Raw genomic sequence first — 12,750 nt, 5'->3', positions numbered from 1 at the left:
TCTGAAAACATTTTTTGTGGTTAAAAATCCTTTTGATACCCTTGCCTTTTCTACAGTAGCAGAAATGTTTTAAATTTTTTTAGTGAGATGATAGATTTCCTGTCTAGCTTCACTGAATATCAGCAAACTCCTCTTTATCTAAACCAAATTTTTCTTCAAGCCAACAGCACTGCTTTAAATGTGCTAAACTTACTTTCACAGAGACCTTCCTTTTGTTTCAGCCCTGCACACAGCATAGTGAGCTTTGCTGATGTAACTGAAAGCATTGCAGTCCTGCACTGGGTCAGTCCTGCATGTGTCGATACATCCACGGCTCTGGTGTGCTGCCTGATGCTGTCCAGTTAATGACCTTTCCTCCAAAAGAGAGAAGTCATTCTGAACAGCTGAACATGAAGTGATTTTGTTTTTCTTTCATCTCACGGTCATTAGCTCCATGAGATGTATTTTTCCATGTTAGGACCTCCTTCCCCTCACCCCCACTAAGTTTTGAATGGTGTTCAAGAAGTTCAGCTTCTGTCATCAACATTTCTGACTCCACGGAAATGTTTTGCTGGGGTGCATATTGGATGCTTTTCCTGTTCTTACAAACTTTCCTCCCATTTAATACTTTGCTTGAAGGCTTTCATGGGACCTCAGTGATGCTGCAGCCTTACATGAGGCTCACTGTGACCAATCTCTGGTTTTGTTATTTTTTTAAAACTCGATCCCACCTTACCTGTTCTTACAGATTTTTACTGTTTTACCATTTTGAAAGAATAGGCAGCACTAATAGCAGTGGTGAGTTGAGATGGGCATGTTGCATGGCTCAAGCTGAAACAAAAAGGTGAGGCTGAGTACTGAAGGGTACAAGGCCAAGTTCTGAAGTGTCCCAATAAAATGATTAGTGCTCTCTCTTATGTATGATCTTTTAATATATGAACTTGCAACACCTCAAAGCTCGGGAATGCATTGGTGACCGTGGAAACTCTTGGTCAGTTCTGTTTCTTGGCCCAGGGTTTCTGGGGTTATCAGTGCAGTGAGGGTGAAGCTCTAAGTGTGGCTACACTAGAAAAGCTACAAGCAGAGCACCAGTATGAAATCAGCTCCCCAGAAAGGCTCGTGAGGTTTGGCTGTCCTTTGTTGGAAAGGACATGGATGGATCAGATCCATGGTGTGGCAGATAAGCTGTGCCCTACTGCCCTTGCCCAAAAGCATTTGTGCTGACATCTCCACTGCAGGGACCAATGGAGCGGAGTGCGAGGTTTTCAGCGATTCACCTTTGATGGAACTGTTTGTTTTGTTTGGCTGCCATCCGGATCTCTAAAGCATCCTGAGCCAAGCAGAGGTGCACTAACAGAAGCCATCAAGCCCCATCAAGCTGCTGGTGCAGCTCTGCTGTGTCTGAGCTGTGCAGTTGCTGTGCTGGAGGCTCCCCAGTTGGTGACAGAGCAGTGTGGGAGCAGTGCTGCTCCACAGCACGCGGGCACTCCGAGCCCGGGAGCAGTTGGAGACCATCAATATTGAGAGGAGGAACGGGGGTCACAGTTTGAATTAGAAAGTTACATAGCTTCAGGCTTAGAAATCAGTATTCACTGTTGCATGTGTAACAAAGAAGGTTTCTCTCTGTAGTTCAGGCAATTATCCAGTTGCTCAAGAGAAGGGTTGTTGTTTTTCCTTTCTTAGTACAACACTTCAAGAACTTATGGTTGGCTACAACACTTCTGTTCCACGTCCTTTTCCAGTCAGCTCAGATTAAACCTGGTATGTGGCAATCCATATTGCAATCAATGTATTTCTGCAGTGCTTTATGTATATTTCTGACAATATGTCCATCTGAAGTTATTGTGGTTGGTGAAGTTTGGAAAGAAATTTTTAAAAAGTTAAACAATTGTAAGATGTTCTCTAAGACATAGAAAATATAGATTATTACCAAATTTAAATGGTCAAACTATCACTAAAGCTAAACCCAAAAATGACAACAATAAAACAGCTTGGAAAATGTTTATAAAACTCCAAGTACTTTCTGGTAGTGAAAAGCCTGGCAGTGTGTTGGAAAATACTGTTTGTTTTCATTAGCAATTCCTTTAGGTTTTGTAATGCAGTTGATTGATTGCCATGGCCACATTGTGGTTTCACACAAGTTCCTTTTAATACACTATTGCTAAAAAGCAATATGAAATTTAAAATATTAATTCTGTTTTTTTTCAGAGCAACAACCAAGTTAAAAGTTATTTGGTTGACACAGGAAAGTAGAAAATGTATCATTGCATAAAAAATTCTTGTAAAATTAATTGAATAAGGATTTTTTAAATGAAGGTGCTTAGTATACTAATTAATACAATTGGGTATTAATTCAGTTGGCTATAAGCTCTAATTTTATCAAATATAACTTTCATTTTTGCTGCTGTACAAAGCGAGCTTAGAGGGATTGTTTTGGGTGCATGTGCTTGGCCCTTGAGCAGGCATTGAGATAGGCATTCAGAAGCCATCTGAAGTACATGTCCTGTAAATATTAAAGAGGTGACTGTTTCTTGTAAAGCTGTAAAAGCTCTGGTTGCTTTGGCCTTAGCCTGAGAATTTGCATTCTGAGAATCTAAGTTAACAGATTTAGACAATTACTGCTTGTGTCTGGTATTGTTAAACTCTAGATGATGCACTAATTTGGATTAATTAATTAATCAGGATTAATTTTTGCTGCATGTTAGCTAGATGTGATAAAGGTCTTTTTAGTTTTCTTTCTTTATTGCTTCTAAGACTTTTAGAAAAACCTTAGTAAAGCTTGTAAATCATGCTCTGCATGGTATTGGCACTTCCAGACTGTCACATTTAAATCAGAGCCTGAAATATTAGTTAACTGATTCTTTCATATCCCCAGGACAAGGAGGGCTTGCCAGCTGCTGTGGAAGTGGGGAGACTGTCACCAGGCAACTCTGCTGTCTCGGAACAGAAATACAAAGAGGCAGGAGAGAAACAAATTCAGTATTCATGGCCTGAGCACTTAAAACACATCTCTATTAAATTTATAGAGTGTCAAAAAGGTTATGAAAAAAAATACTCTGATCAAACACAAATAAATTAAAAAATTATTAAACCCCCAAAAAAGCCTGCTTAAACTAGATGTTCCCATTCAACTTCTGCATTTAAACTCTTTTGTGTAATTATTACAGGCAGCCTGTAAAATGTTTCAAAACACTTCATATTTCATTTTGTAAGCCAGGCTTTGTGGATTTCTTGACCACTGGAGTACAATTTTACCTAATTATATTTTTTTGCAAGTTTTAGCTGCTGTATAGTTTGCTGACTAAAATTACAGTGGGAAAAAAGAATTTAAAATACAATCCATTCAAAATTTGCCGTTTGCAGGACTCCTGGAGTTTGGCTTCGATTTGCAGGAATACTACATTTCTGGGTTGGTTGAAGAACAGATGGTTATCAAGAGAAATATCCCCTTAAGTGCACAGTAAAGCAAACTCAAAAGATTCATCAACCGTGCTTTAATGTGGGCTCGAGGTATCACCAGAGTCATTAACCAGTGCAAAGAAAAGATCTGAAGACCTCAAATGAAGATGGGAGAAACATGTAACAAACAGGACTGGAAATAAGGACTTACTTTGTCTTCTGGTTCTGATCTCTGTTATTTTAGTTTTAGCTCTATCATGTGCATCCTCTTCTTAGAGTTCTAGCTTTAGTTCTGTCAGTATCAGCAGTTTAAAAATTAATCTGGACTGAAAGCTTCCTGTTCTTCTTTGTAAGGAAATAATTCTGAGTTTGCTGATCACTGAAGACATCTTATGCTTTCCAATGTCTCCCTACTCTTAGCAGTTTAGAATGGTAGCAACAGACATTAATCTGTACCCTTATACAACTGGCTTTTGTAAAACCAGTATCTTGGTATGGATGAAACAAAAGAACATAAGGATTTAATAGAGAGATAATTCCCCAATTGTATTTCATATTTTGAACACACTGCTTGCACCACAACTGTTTCCCAACTTCCATTAAAAGAATTAGTAAAGTTTTGATTAAACCTGGCCCCATTCCATATAAGAGTCCAAGGGAGTAAATAATAGCAGTTAAGGTGGAACATGTTGCCTTGTGAGAGGGTCTGACTGAATGCTCTGCACGTGGCAAGCTGGGCACTTCAACAGCTTGACGTGACACCGAATAATTGATGGGGAAACTCTTCTGCTTGTAAAAGGCAGTGAGTGTTTTTCCTGTCTTCTCATCCAAGAAGTGAGCATTGGGTTTGTTTATGTAACAGGATTGTAAAGTGAACCAAAACCCCTTTAGATGGAAAGTTGGTTTGTCTGGTAGAAACAGTGAAAGTCTCATATTTAAGGTTTACTCTGAACAGCTCATAAAGCTGCTGCTGGTCTCGTACCTGCACTAGAAACTGGTGTGAGGGCATCAGAAACCTGGTGTGAGGGCACCTGAAACCTGGTGTGAGGGCATCTGAAACCTGGTGTGAGGGTATCAGAAACCTGGTGTGAGTGCCTCAGAAACCTGGTGTGAGTGCCTCAGAAACCTGGTGTGAGGGCATCTGAAACCTGGTGTGAGGGTATCAGAAACCTGGTGTGAGTGCCTCAGAAACCTGGTGTGAGTGCCTCAGAAACCTGGTGTGAGGGCATCTGAAACCTGGTGTGAGGGTATCAGAAATGGGGTGTGAGTGCCTCAGAAACCTGGTGTGAGGGCATCTGAAACCTGGTGTGAGGGCATCAGAAACGTGGTGTGAGGGTATCAGAAACCTGGTGTGAGGGCATCTGAAACCTGGTGTGAGGGCATCAGAAACCTGGTGTGAGGGCATCATAAACCTGGTGTGAGGGCACCTGAAACCTGGTGTGAGGGCATCTGAAACCTGGTGTGAGTGCCTCAGAAACCTGGTGTGAGGGCACCTGAAACCTGGTGTGAGGGCATCTGAAACCTGGTGTGAGGGTATCAGAAACCTGGTGTGAGTGCCTCAGAAACCTGGTGTGAGTGCCTCAGAAACCTGGTGTGAGGGCATCTGAAACCTGGTGTGAGGGTATCAGAAATGGGGTGTGAGTGCCTCAGAAACCTGGTGTGAGGGCATCTGAAACCTGGTGTGAGGGCATCAGAAACGTGGTGTGAGGGTATCAGAAACCTGGTGTGAGGGCATCTGAAACCTGGTGTGAGGGCATCAGAAACCTGGTGTGAGGGCATCATAAACCTGGTGTGAGGGCACCTGAAACCTGGTGTGAGGGCATCTGAAACCTGGTGTGAGTGCCTCAGAAACCTGGTGTGAGGGCACCTGAAACCTGGTGTGAGGGCATCATAAACCTGGTGTGAGGGCACCTGAAACCTGGTGTGCGCCCCACATGTACAGACATAACTCTGACAACCTGCACCAGTTCTTGTGTTGTTAGAGCTGTTACCTCTCTACATCTCTTCGTTCTGGAGAGCTGAAAGTAAAAATCTGCAAGGTAATCTGTAATTTAACCTGCTTTTTTGGGATTTTTTAAAGGATTTTTTAAAAAACACATATAAGATGTTGCTGAACACTGCCAAGGCAAGTTTTGTTCCTCACTGCCCCTCTGGCTCTTGATGTGTTAATAATATAGAAATAATTATGGAAATCATAGTAATTTGCTTAATCTGTTCTGGTTTTTTCCCTTCCTTCCTGTTTCCTATGATGTATATTTTATACTGCCTTTGCTCTCAGTCTTTCCTGCTTTCACATCACTTTACTGAAGTCTGAACAGCATTTTGTGTCTGAGTTACAAACCTTATATTATGTTTCTAGATTAAACTGTTGTGAAAAGCATTTTTATGTTACTAGTGAGGTTATTTGGCGCTTGCAGGGCAGACTCCCCAATGTTCTGTTAAAGAGAGAGAGAGGCTTAGGAGTCTCTTTTTTGTGACATCTGTCCACGGCCTCGCGCACAGCAGCTGGGGCACCAGTGCTGGTTGGTTCTCTCACTGCAGGCCGTGTCCATGGACTCAGGCCCAGCCTGGATCCTGGGGGGGTGTTTGTCTGCCCTGTGATCTGCCAGGTGAGGAGGGTGGTCACAAACTCGCCTGGGGTGTGTGTTTGGGTGTGGAGCCTGCTGTGGGTGCTCGCTGTGCTCAGTGACACCTTGGGGTGACGTCAGTCTCACACGGTGCTGCTGCAGTGGCCTTGTGGGATGGGGTGTAAGGCTTTCTTACAGTATTTTATTTTCATCTTGGTTATTTTCTGACTTGCACACTTTTAGAATAAAGTGCACTTTAAAAGAAGATGAAGGCTAAGCTGCATATTAAATAAAAATGGAAATTTTTATTCCATATGTATTTTATGCCAGAACTTATTCTGAGGTTTCGTGTCTGTCTTCTGGTGTGTGTAGGTTTTTTCTTTCCCACATTTTCTCCTCCCATCCCCGCCTTTTTCCCTCCTCCCCTGCTTCCTGCTCTCTGAGATGGTATCTGCAGGCTGAGCAGCAGCAGGTTAGGGGCAAGCAGGAGTGTTCGGCTGTGCTGGGTGCAGGACACCAAGGAGTTTGCAGAGGTTTGGAAAGAAGTTTGCATTGCTTTTTAGTTGTGCTGCATAAGGGTGAGAATCTGTAGTGGGTATAGAAATTAAAAGTTACTCTGAATGGAATTCCAGTTCATTTCAGAGGGATTGCAGCTATAAGGACCTTAAAGAAGTGAATGAGGTAAATACTTAGTTAGGAGAAAAAATGAAGTAAGTTTCACTGTATTTTTCAATTTGGGATTGAAATTATTTGTTCATAGCCATAATGGATTAAATTGGCTGACTTTTATCAGAAAAAGCAAGTTTGTTTATATTGGGTATGCATGGTTTACTCTAGGAAGTATTTTCTGTTAATTTTTTGAAAACTTCCATGGTCTTATAATTTCCATAAAATTCAAATACAGACCAGTTTGAGCTGTGCTATTTGTAGAAGTAATTAGGCATGTGTCTTTTAAAAGCATAACTCCTCACTTTATGACGTAAGAAAAGTTGTGAGTAAAAGAGCAGCATAGTTACACTAATATGCCATTGTAGCATGTTCCCATCCTGTCATCTGGAAAATTAAATCAGGTTCCAGCATGGATTAACATCCAGACTTGTGTGGAGGGGAAGGTACTGTCTTAAATGCCATGAAATTGAACAATGGGATTATAGAGTTCACAGCTAATTTCAATATTCTGCTGTACTTGGCTTTTTGTTAAACAAGATCCTGTATGGAGAGGCAGGGATAGCTTTTAGAACTTGGAAACATTCACATATTTAATGAAATACTAAAAATAATAGCTGGAATATGTTAGAGTAATGAATGCAGTGCTGTCTAATGTGCACAGCTGTGATGTGGAATCTCCACTTCCAGAGGGGAAATCTGGATGTGCTGGCCATGAGAGCTGCACTGGCCCAGTGTGGAATGTGTGCTGGGTGTTACCCTTGGTGAGTCTGTGCCTGTGCAGAAAGGCCTGGCTCTCTCCAAGAACGAGCACTGGCTTTGCTCAGCCCTCTCCAAAATAACCCCGCGTTGTTCCACTGGAAAGTGATTCAGGCTGTTCCCTCAGGAGCACCTCTTAAAATAGTTGGGAGACTGCTGCAGAAATAGCCACAGAACCTATTTCCTATGGGGATCTCCAACCCTGTCCTCCCTGGCACAGGCACAGGCTGTCCCTAGTGAGGAACAACGGAGCTGGAGCTCCTGCTCTTTGGCCAGCTGAGATTCTGTGGCAGCAGCTGCTTTGTGTGGAGCTGTATCCTCTGGGAAGAGAGCTTCCCATAGAGCTTGTCAGGTTGGGAAGTGAGCCCACACTGGCTATGCTGAAGTCACTCATGGATCCTAGGAAACTGAGACAACGTGCCTTTGGTTAACAAGCTTTTTAAACCTGAGTGTAAGCATTAGGAATAAAATCGACTTTTTTCTTGGTACCAGCAGTTTAAGTTTGTGACATATGTGTACTTCTTTGCACTTCTGCCCCTACAAGAAGGGGAGATGGGATGTATTTTTTAGCTTTATTTTGGAATGTTATTGCTTGTATTCTTTCTGCTTTACACTTGCAACTTACATTTTCCAGTGCTGTATTTCAGCATGTATTTATATTCATGGATGGCTGTTTTCCAGGGAAGTTTGTGAGCACTTGCTTTAGGCATAAACTGTGTGGGTCTTGTCATCTTTGTGAGCTGAAAATACAAAACCAGTTGTAATGGAAGATAAACAGGAGATACTAGGTTACCAACAACAGAAAAGTTCAGAGTGTAGCACAACCTGAATTCTTGTTTTGGGGTTTGGACAAGTTTAGTTTGAGAAGCATCTCCATAATTCCTGTGACTTTTTCCTTTTGGGGGTTAACGTGCACTGTGTGTGTTCCTGGTTTGCAGGTTCTGCTCCTGCTCTCAGCTGAGCTCTCAGAGCTCTGTTAAGTTATGTGTGACTGCAAGGCTTCAGCTCAGCGCTTTGCTGTAGCTGGGCAGGAGGTTGGTTGGGATTTCAGCCTGGCTCTTCCCTTGTTCTGATGTCAGCAAATAGATTCCACTCTCCTGAACTTGAAAACAGTATTTTACATGTGTTTACTTTGCATCATTTCACTCGAAAGCCTGTTAAGTACCTGGAATAACAGCGTTCCCTGTTTTGAGTTGCAAAGGGCTTTCTTACTGTCTACAGCTATAATGGAGCTGCATCTAACTGTTTGCATGCACTGTGCAAAACAAATTACTGCGAGTAAAAGTGTTTGAAGTTCCCCAAGTTCCTTTGGTTTTACAGGCAGGGTTGACAGTCAGTTCTGTTCATGTGTTTGCCAAATATTTCACACGAGTGCTGAACAGTTTTCACTGATACTCGTGGTGCTGATTGAAGCTGAGTCCTGGGTGCTGCCTTGGCCTGTATCTGTTTGTTTGACTGTTTTCTCTTGTTCAGAATAACTTGCATGTCATGTTTGTTGTGATTTTTAGGCGATTTGTGCTTATTCCTTCAGGGGAGAGCCTGTTCTGAGTAGTTGTGATAGCGATGTTTGGCCTGTGGACAAGCTGCATCCCTGTGTCACACGGGCATGTGACAGGCAGGGCAGTTCCCTCCGGTGGGACCATAGAGGCAGGAACAGGGATGTGTTTGCTCAGGGTGAGTTCAGCTGCCCTGAGCTCTGGAGTCTCCCCAAGCCCTGCACCAGGAGCTCAGATGGGGCTCTCTGCTTCATTTAAATACACGGCAGCACCTTTGTCTGGGCTGTCCTTCAGGGCAGGGAGCCCCAGGAACACAGGAGGGCTTTCAAGATGCTAAGAAAACAAGAAAAATGCATGTTTACACACACAGTTACTTTGTATGACTAATCTATTTTGTTGCATTTTTCAAGAATGAGAATGTAGTTTGCCATCTATGCACTAATGTGTTTAGAGCAAACACACTTTGGATTTATGTCAAATTGAGTTCCTCATTTCCCTAAGATAATGGTAAATGATAAAATGCTGGGCGAGACACTATGTGTGTATATATTTATATTAAGTTTGAGAGCAATGGATCAATAGGAGGGGCAGGGACATGTAGGTTTCATGTTCAGACACCATTACAAATGTCTGCAGCAATACAAATTTGTTTCTTTCATTGATTTGGGTGGTTTTTTTGGGTGGAATTCTGAAATCTTGCCCTCCATTAATTAATTTTAAAATTATTTAAAAATATGCATCTTAATAGGTGTGGCATAGTTTCTTTTACCACTGGTGCTGTACTTGCTGTGCTGAAGTGTGAAGCTGTACTGTCCTGTTAATTGCTAACTGTGTGCAGAGGGGCCCATGCCAGCACAGCTTTTTGTCACATCTTTTTGTGTGTTTGGACACTTTGCTCACTTAGCTGTGTGTAGGCTGAAGAATTTTCAAAGTTAGGCTTTAAAAAGAGATCCCTTGCTCTCTGGTTCTGGTTTGCTGTGGTAATGTAGATGGGTTTGCTGATATGTGCATGTACAGTTTGATTTATTGTATATATATCACAGTGAAATGTTAAGACCAAGCATCTGATTGTCTGGAAAATGTACAGCTGGAAAGTTTATAAAGGCCTGGGCTGTTGGATTTTGTTGCAGGGTGATGCCATTTCCTGTTTCACCTACCCCAACCCCCCAGGTGTGCCAACCTCTCCTTTCCCCTTTGCCCTCCTGCTAAGAGCTGTCCATCAATCTTAACATTCCAGCAGGGTCGTGGTGTGGTTGGCAGAAGTTCCAAAGGTGCCCCTCAGGTCCGGGCTCATTGGCCTGTCCAAGTGTCTTTATCCCTTGAGCCTTCCCCTGCTCCCACCTGGTTGGTGGCTCACCTGTGCCTTCCCCTGCCCCTGGCCCCGGGCTTAAAAGGACATGGGACCATGCAGTCTGGATTCTGTTGGGAGCTGTTACCACATTCAGAGGTCTGTCATCCTGGAATAAACTCTGGATTAAAACTCTACAGCAGAATCCTCTCCTTTTTCTCTTCACCGTCCCCTGAACCTTTTCCACCAGAGGTAAACTGAGTTTCTGCTGTGCCTGGATTTGTTCCAGTGCCCAGCTGCAGCACCCAGCCTGCCAAGGGTATCTCTGAGGTGAAACAGCACAGCTGCCGCCTTTGGCCCAGCAGGAAGGGCCAGACGAGGCCAGGCACGTCCCACCCGGAAATATTGGGATCAATATTCCATAGGATTTCTCATGTGAACAAAGTACACCTCGAGAAGGAGTCTGCACCTGCTGGCAGCAGAGCCACCATGGCCCAGCTCCTCACTGGGGGAACGCTGCCCTGGGGACTCTGGGCTGGCACCTGTGGGACAGCAGGGCAGGTGCCCGTGCCACCCGTGCCACCCCTCGCTGCTGAGCTGGGTGTGCCCCAGCCTGGGGCCGTGTCTGCAGCACCAAACCCAGCCTGGCACCGAAGGGAGGTGCTGCCACCATGCCGTTCATTTGTTCCTGCACTGAACTTGGTTTTGAACTCTTGCTTGATTGTTATATGGTTTGGTGTTTGTAATTAAAAAATTATCTTTGTAGAATGGAATGTGGCCTTCTCCGATGTATTCCTTTGAAAAATGGATGGCTTTGAAGAGATCTGTTTTAAATAGGTTGTCATATAAATAATTTCAATCGTGATATTCTGTTGTTTTATGAACATCTCTAATTAAATTTAAGATAACTTCTCAGGGAATACTACCGTATTATTTATTCTGACAGCCAAAGGAGTAAGGACGTTGCATCTGTCTTGAATGCTTGCTACTCTGAAGTGTTCACACTTGTTTTCCTGATGAGAAAGGTTCCAGAGCTGTGTTAATTACCTCCTTCAAATTCTGGATAAATATTTTTGGGTTTGTAGGGAGCATACCTTAACATAAAGTAATTTTTAGGGATTTGTAAACTAGTATCACTGAAAACTGTCTATGGAGATAAATTCACAGAGTGCCTGGAGGTGGCAAAACTGGCTGGCTGATTTTAACCAAAATGAGGTGCATTGGGTAACCATTTCCTGGAGATAAGCCCAGGTGGCAAATTGCAGCTGGAAAGATGTAGCCCAAGTACCAGCCTGAAGTTCAGTCTAGCACCAGGGCTTCTCTTAACAAGTAATTTATATTTATATATATCTCTATATATGTGTGCGTGTGTATGTACACACAGACTTTTTGGTTTCATGTGTTTTGTGTGTGTTTTATGTACAGTTTTTTTCTGTCTGGAGGAGGGTAAAGGGAGAGCCTTGAAAAGTCCTTCCCTGCTCTTATCAGCACAGCAGCCTCAGCTGCCCTCCTTGGATCCCCTGCCAGGGTTGCTATCATCTTCTGATCAAATATTAATGTGTGATTCTCTGCTTGCTCACTAATCCAAAGCCAATTAATATTATCTGTCAATTATTTACAGATCCTGAGGTGCGGAGGCAATTCCCAGAGGGCTACAGTGACCAGGTTTGGAATGCGTAATTAATTTTTTACATGACAAAATTTATTTCAGGGTTGTTCAACGTATTATTGCTGCTCTTTTTACTGAAAGAGATAAATGCATTCTTAGAAAGAAAAAGAAGCTGTAATTAGAAGCAGAAGGATAAAAACATTTTTACACATAAAGCAGAAAACGGAAGAATTTGGATCTCATAAGATTGGTTTACAATCTCATTTTTACAAGCGAACATGAGAGTGAGAAGGAAAATTGATTAATAAATTTCACTTTTTGCCTTTAGGTGCCAGAGCCACAGTTCATTTGGCAGAGCTCTCTGCATTGTCTGAGGTTTATAGCTGTGTTTAACTGGGCACCTGGCACTATAGCACATTTTTTAAATTCTTGCCTGATCATGCAGTCTCTAGTCTGCTTCAAAAAGATGGTATAAAAGCCCAAATATATGGGTAGAACATACAGGGATTTATCATTTGGTGTAAACACAGATTGAATTAGGAATTTTTCACAGGATCTCTCGCTGACTGGGGAATTAACACCTCCAAATTGTCTTGTCCTTGCCCGTGCCATGGGGAGTGGCCTGGGCTGGAGCTGGGGCAGGGACTGCTCTGGGTGTCCAGAGCTGGTGCCAGGCTCAGCCCTGGGCTGGGGCTGCCGTGGGCGAGTTCCTGCACCTCCAGTCCTGGGAAGTGCTGAAGCTCTGGCATGGTGGAACTGGTTAATAGAACAATGAATTTGGACTCGATGAGTCTCTGATGTTGGGTGATACCAGGTTAGGGTCAGCACAGCTATATTAGCTCAGATCCTTTCCCTCTAATTATGTTTTCACACAACATGAAATTTTGTGGCATTTAGACTAAAGCATTTAACAAATTGTTAGCTGTGACGGCTCACCACAGCCAAGACTAATGGTTTCATGTTTGGCTGTAATCACTGTGTGCAGTG

At 42.9% G+C, this 12,750-nt stretch overlaps 1 protein-coding gene across 4 annotated transcripts in view; it reads left to right on the top strand.

The window, feature by feature from the left end:
• Window positions 1-12,750, top strand: part of DENND1A (DENN domain containing 1A) — a 152,960-nt gene that overhangs the window by 20,595 nt on the left and 119,615 nt on the right. For all 4 annotated transcript variants that reach the window (XM_054516915.1, XM_036393848.2, XM_054516914.1 and 1 more), the window contains exon 3: window positions 11,776-11,819. In XM_054516915.1, the coding sequence (XP_054372890.1) occupies window positions 11,776-11,819 (44 nt within the window). The remainder of the gene's footprint in view (window positions 1-11,775; window positions 11,820-12,750) is intronic.

The sequence above is a fragment of the Molothrus ater genome, chromosome 20 (genome assembly GCF_012460135.2).
Source record: "Molothrus ater isolate BHLD 08-10-18 breed brown headed cowbird chromosome 20, BPBGC_Mater_1.1, whole genome shotgun sequence".
Lineage (NCBI taxonomy): Eukaryota > Metazoa > Chordata > Aves > Passeriformes > Icteridae > Molothrus > Molothrus ater.
This window is presented reverse-complemented; position numbering and strand designations above follow the sequence as displayed.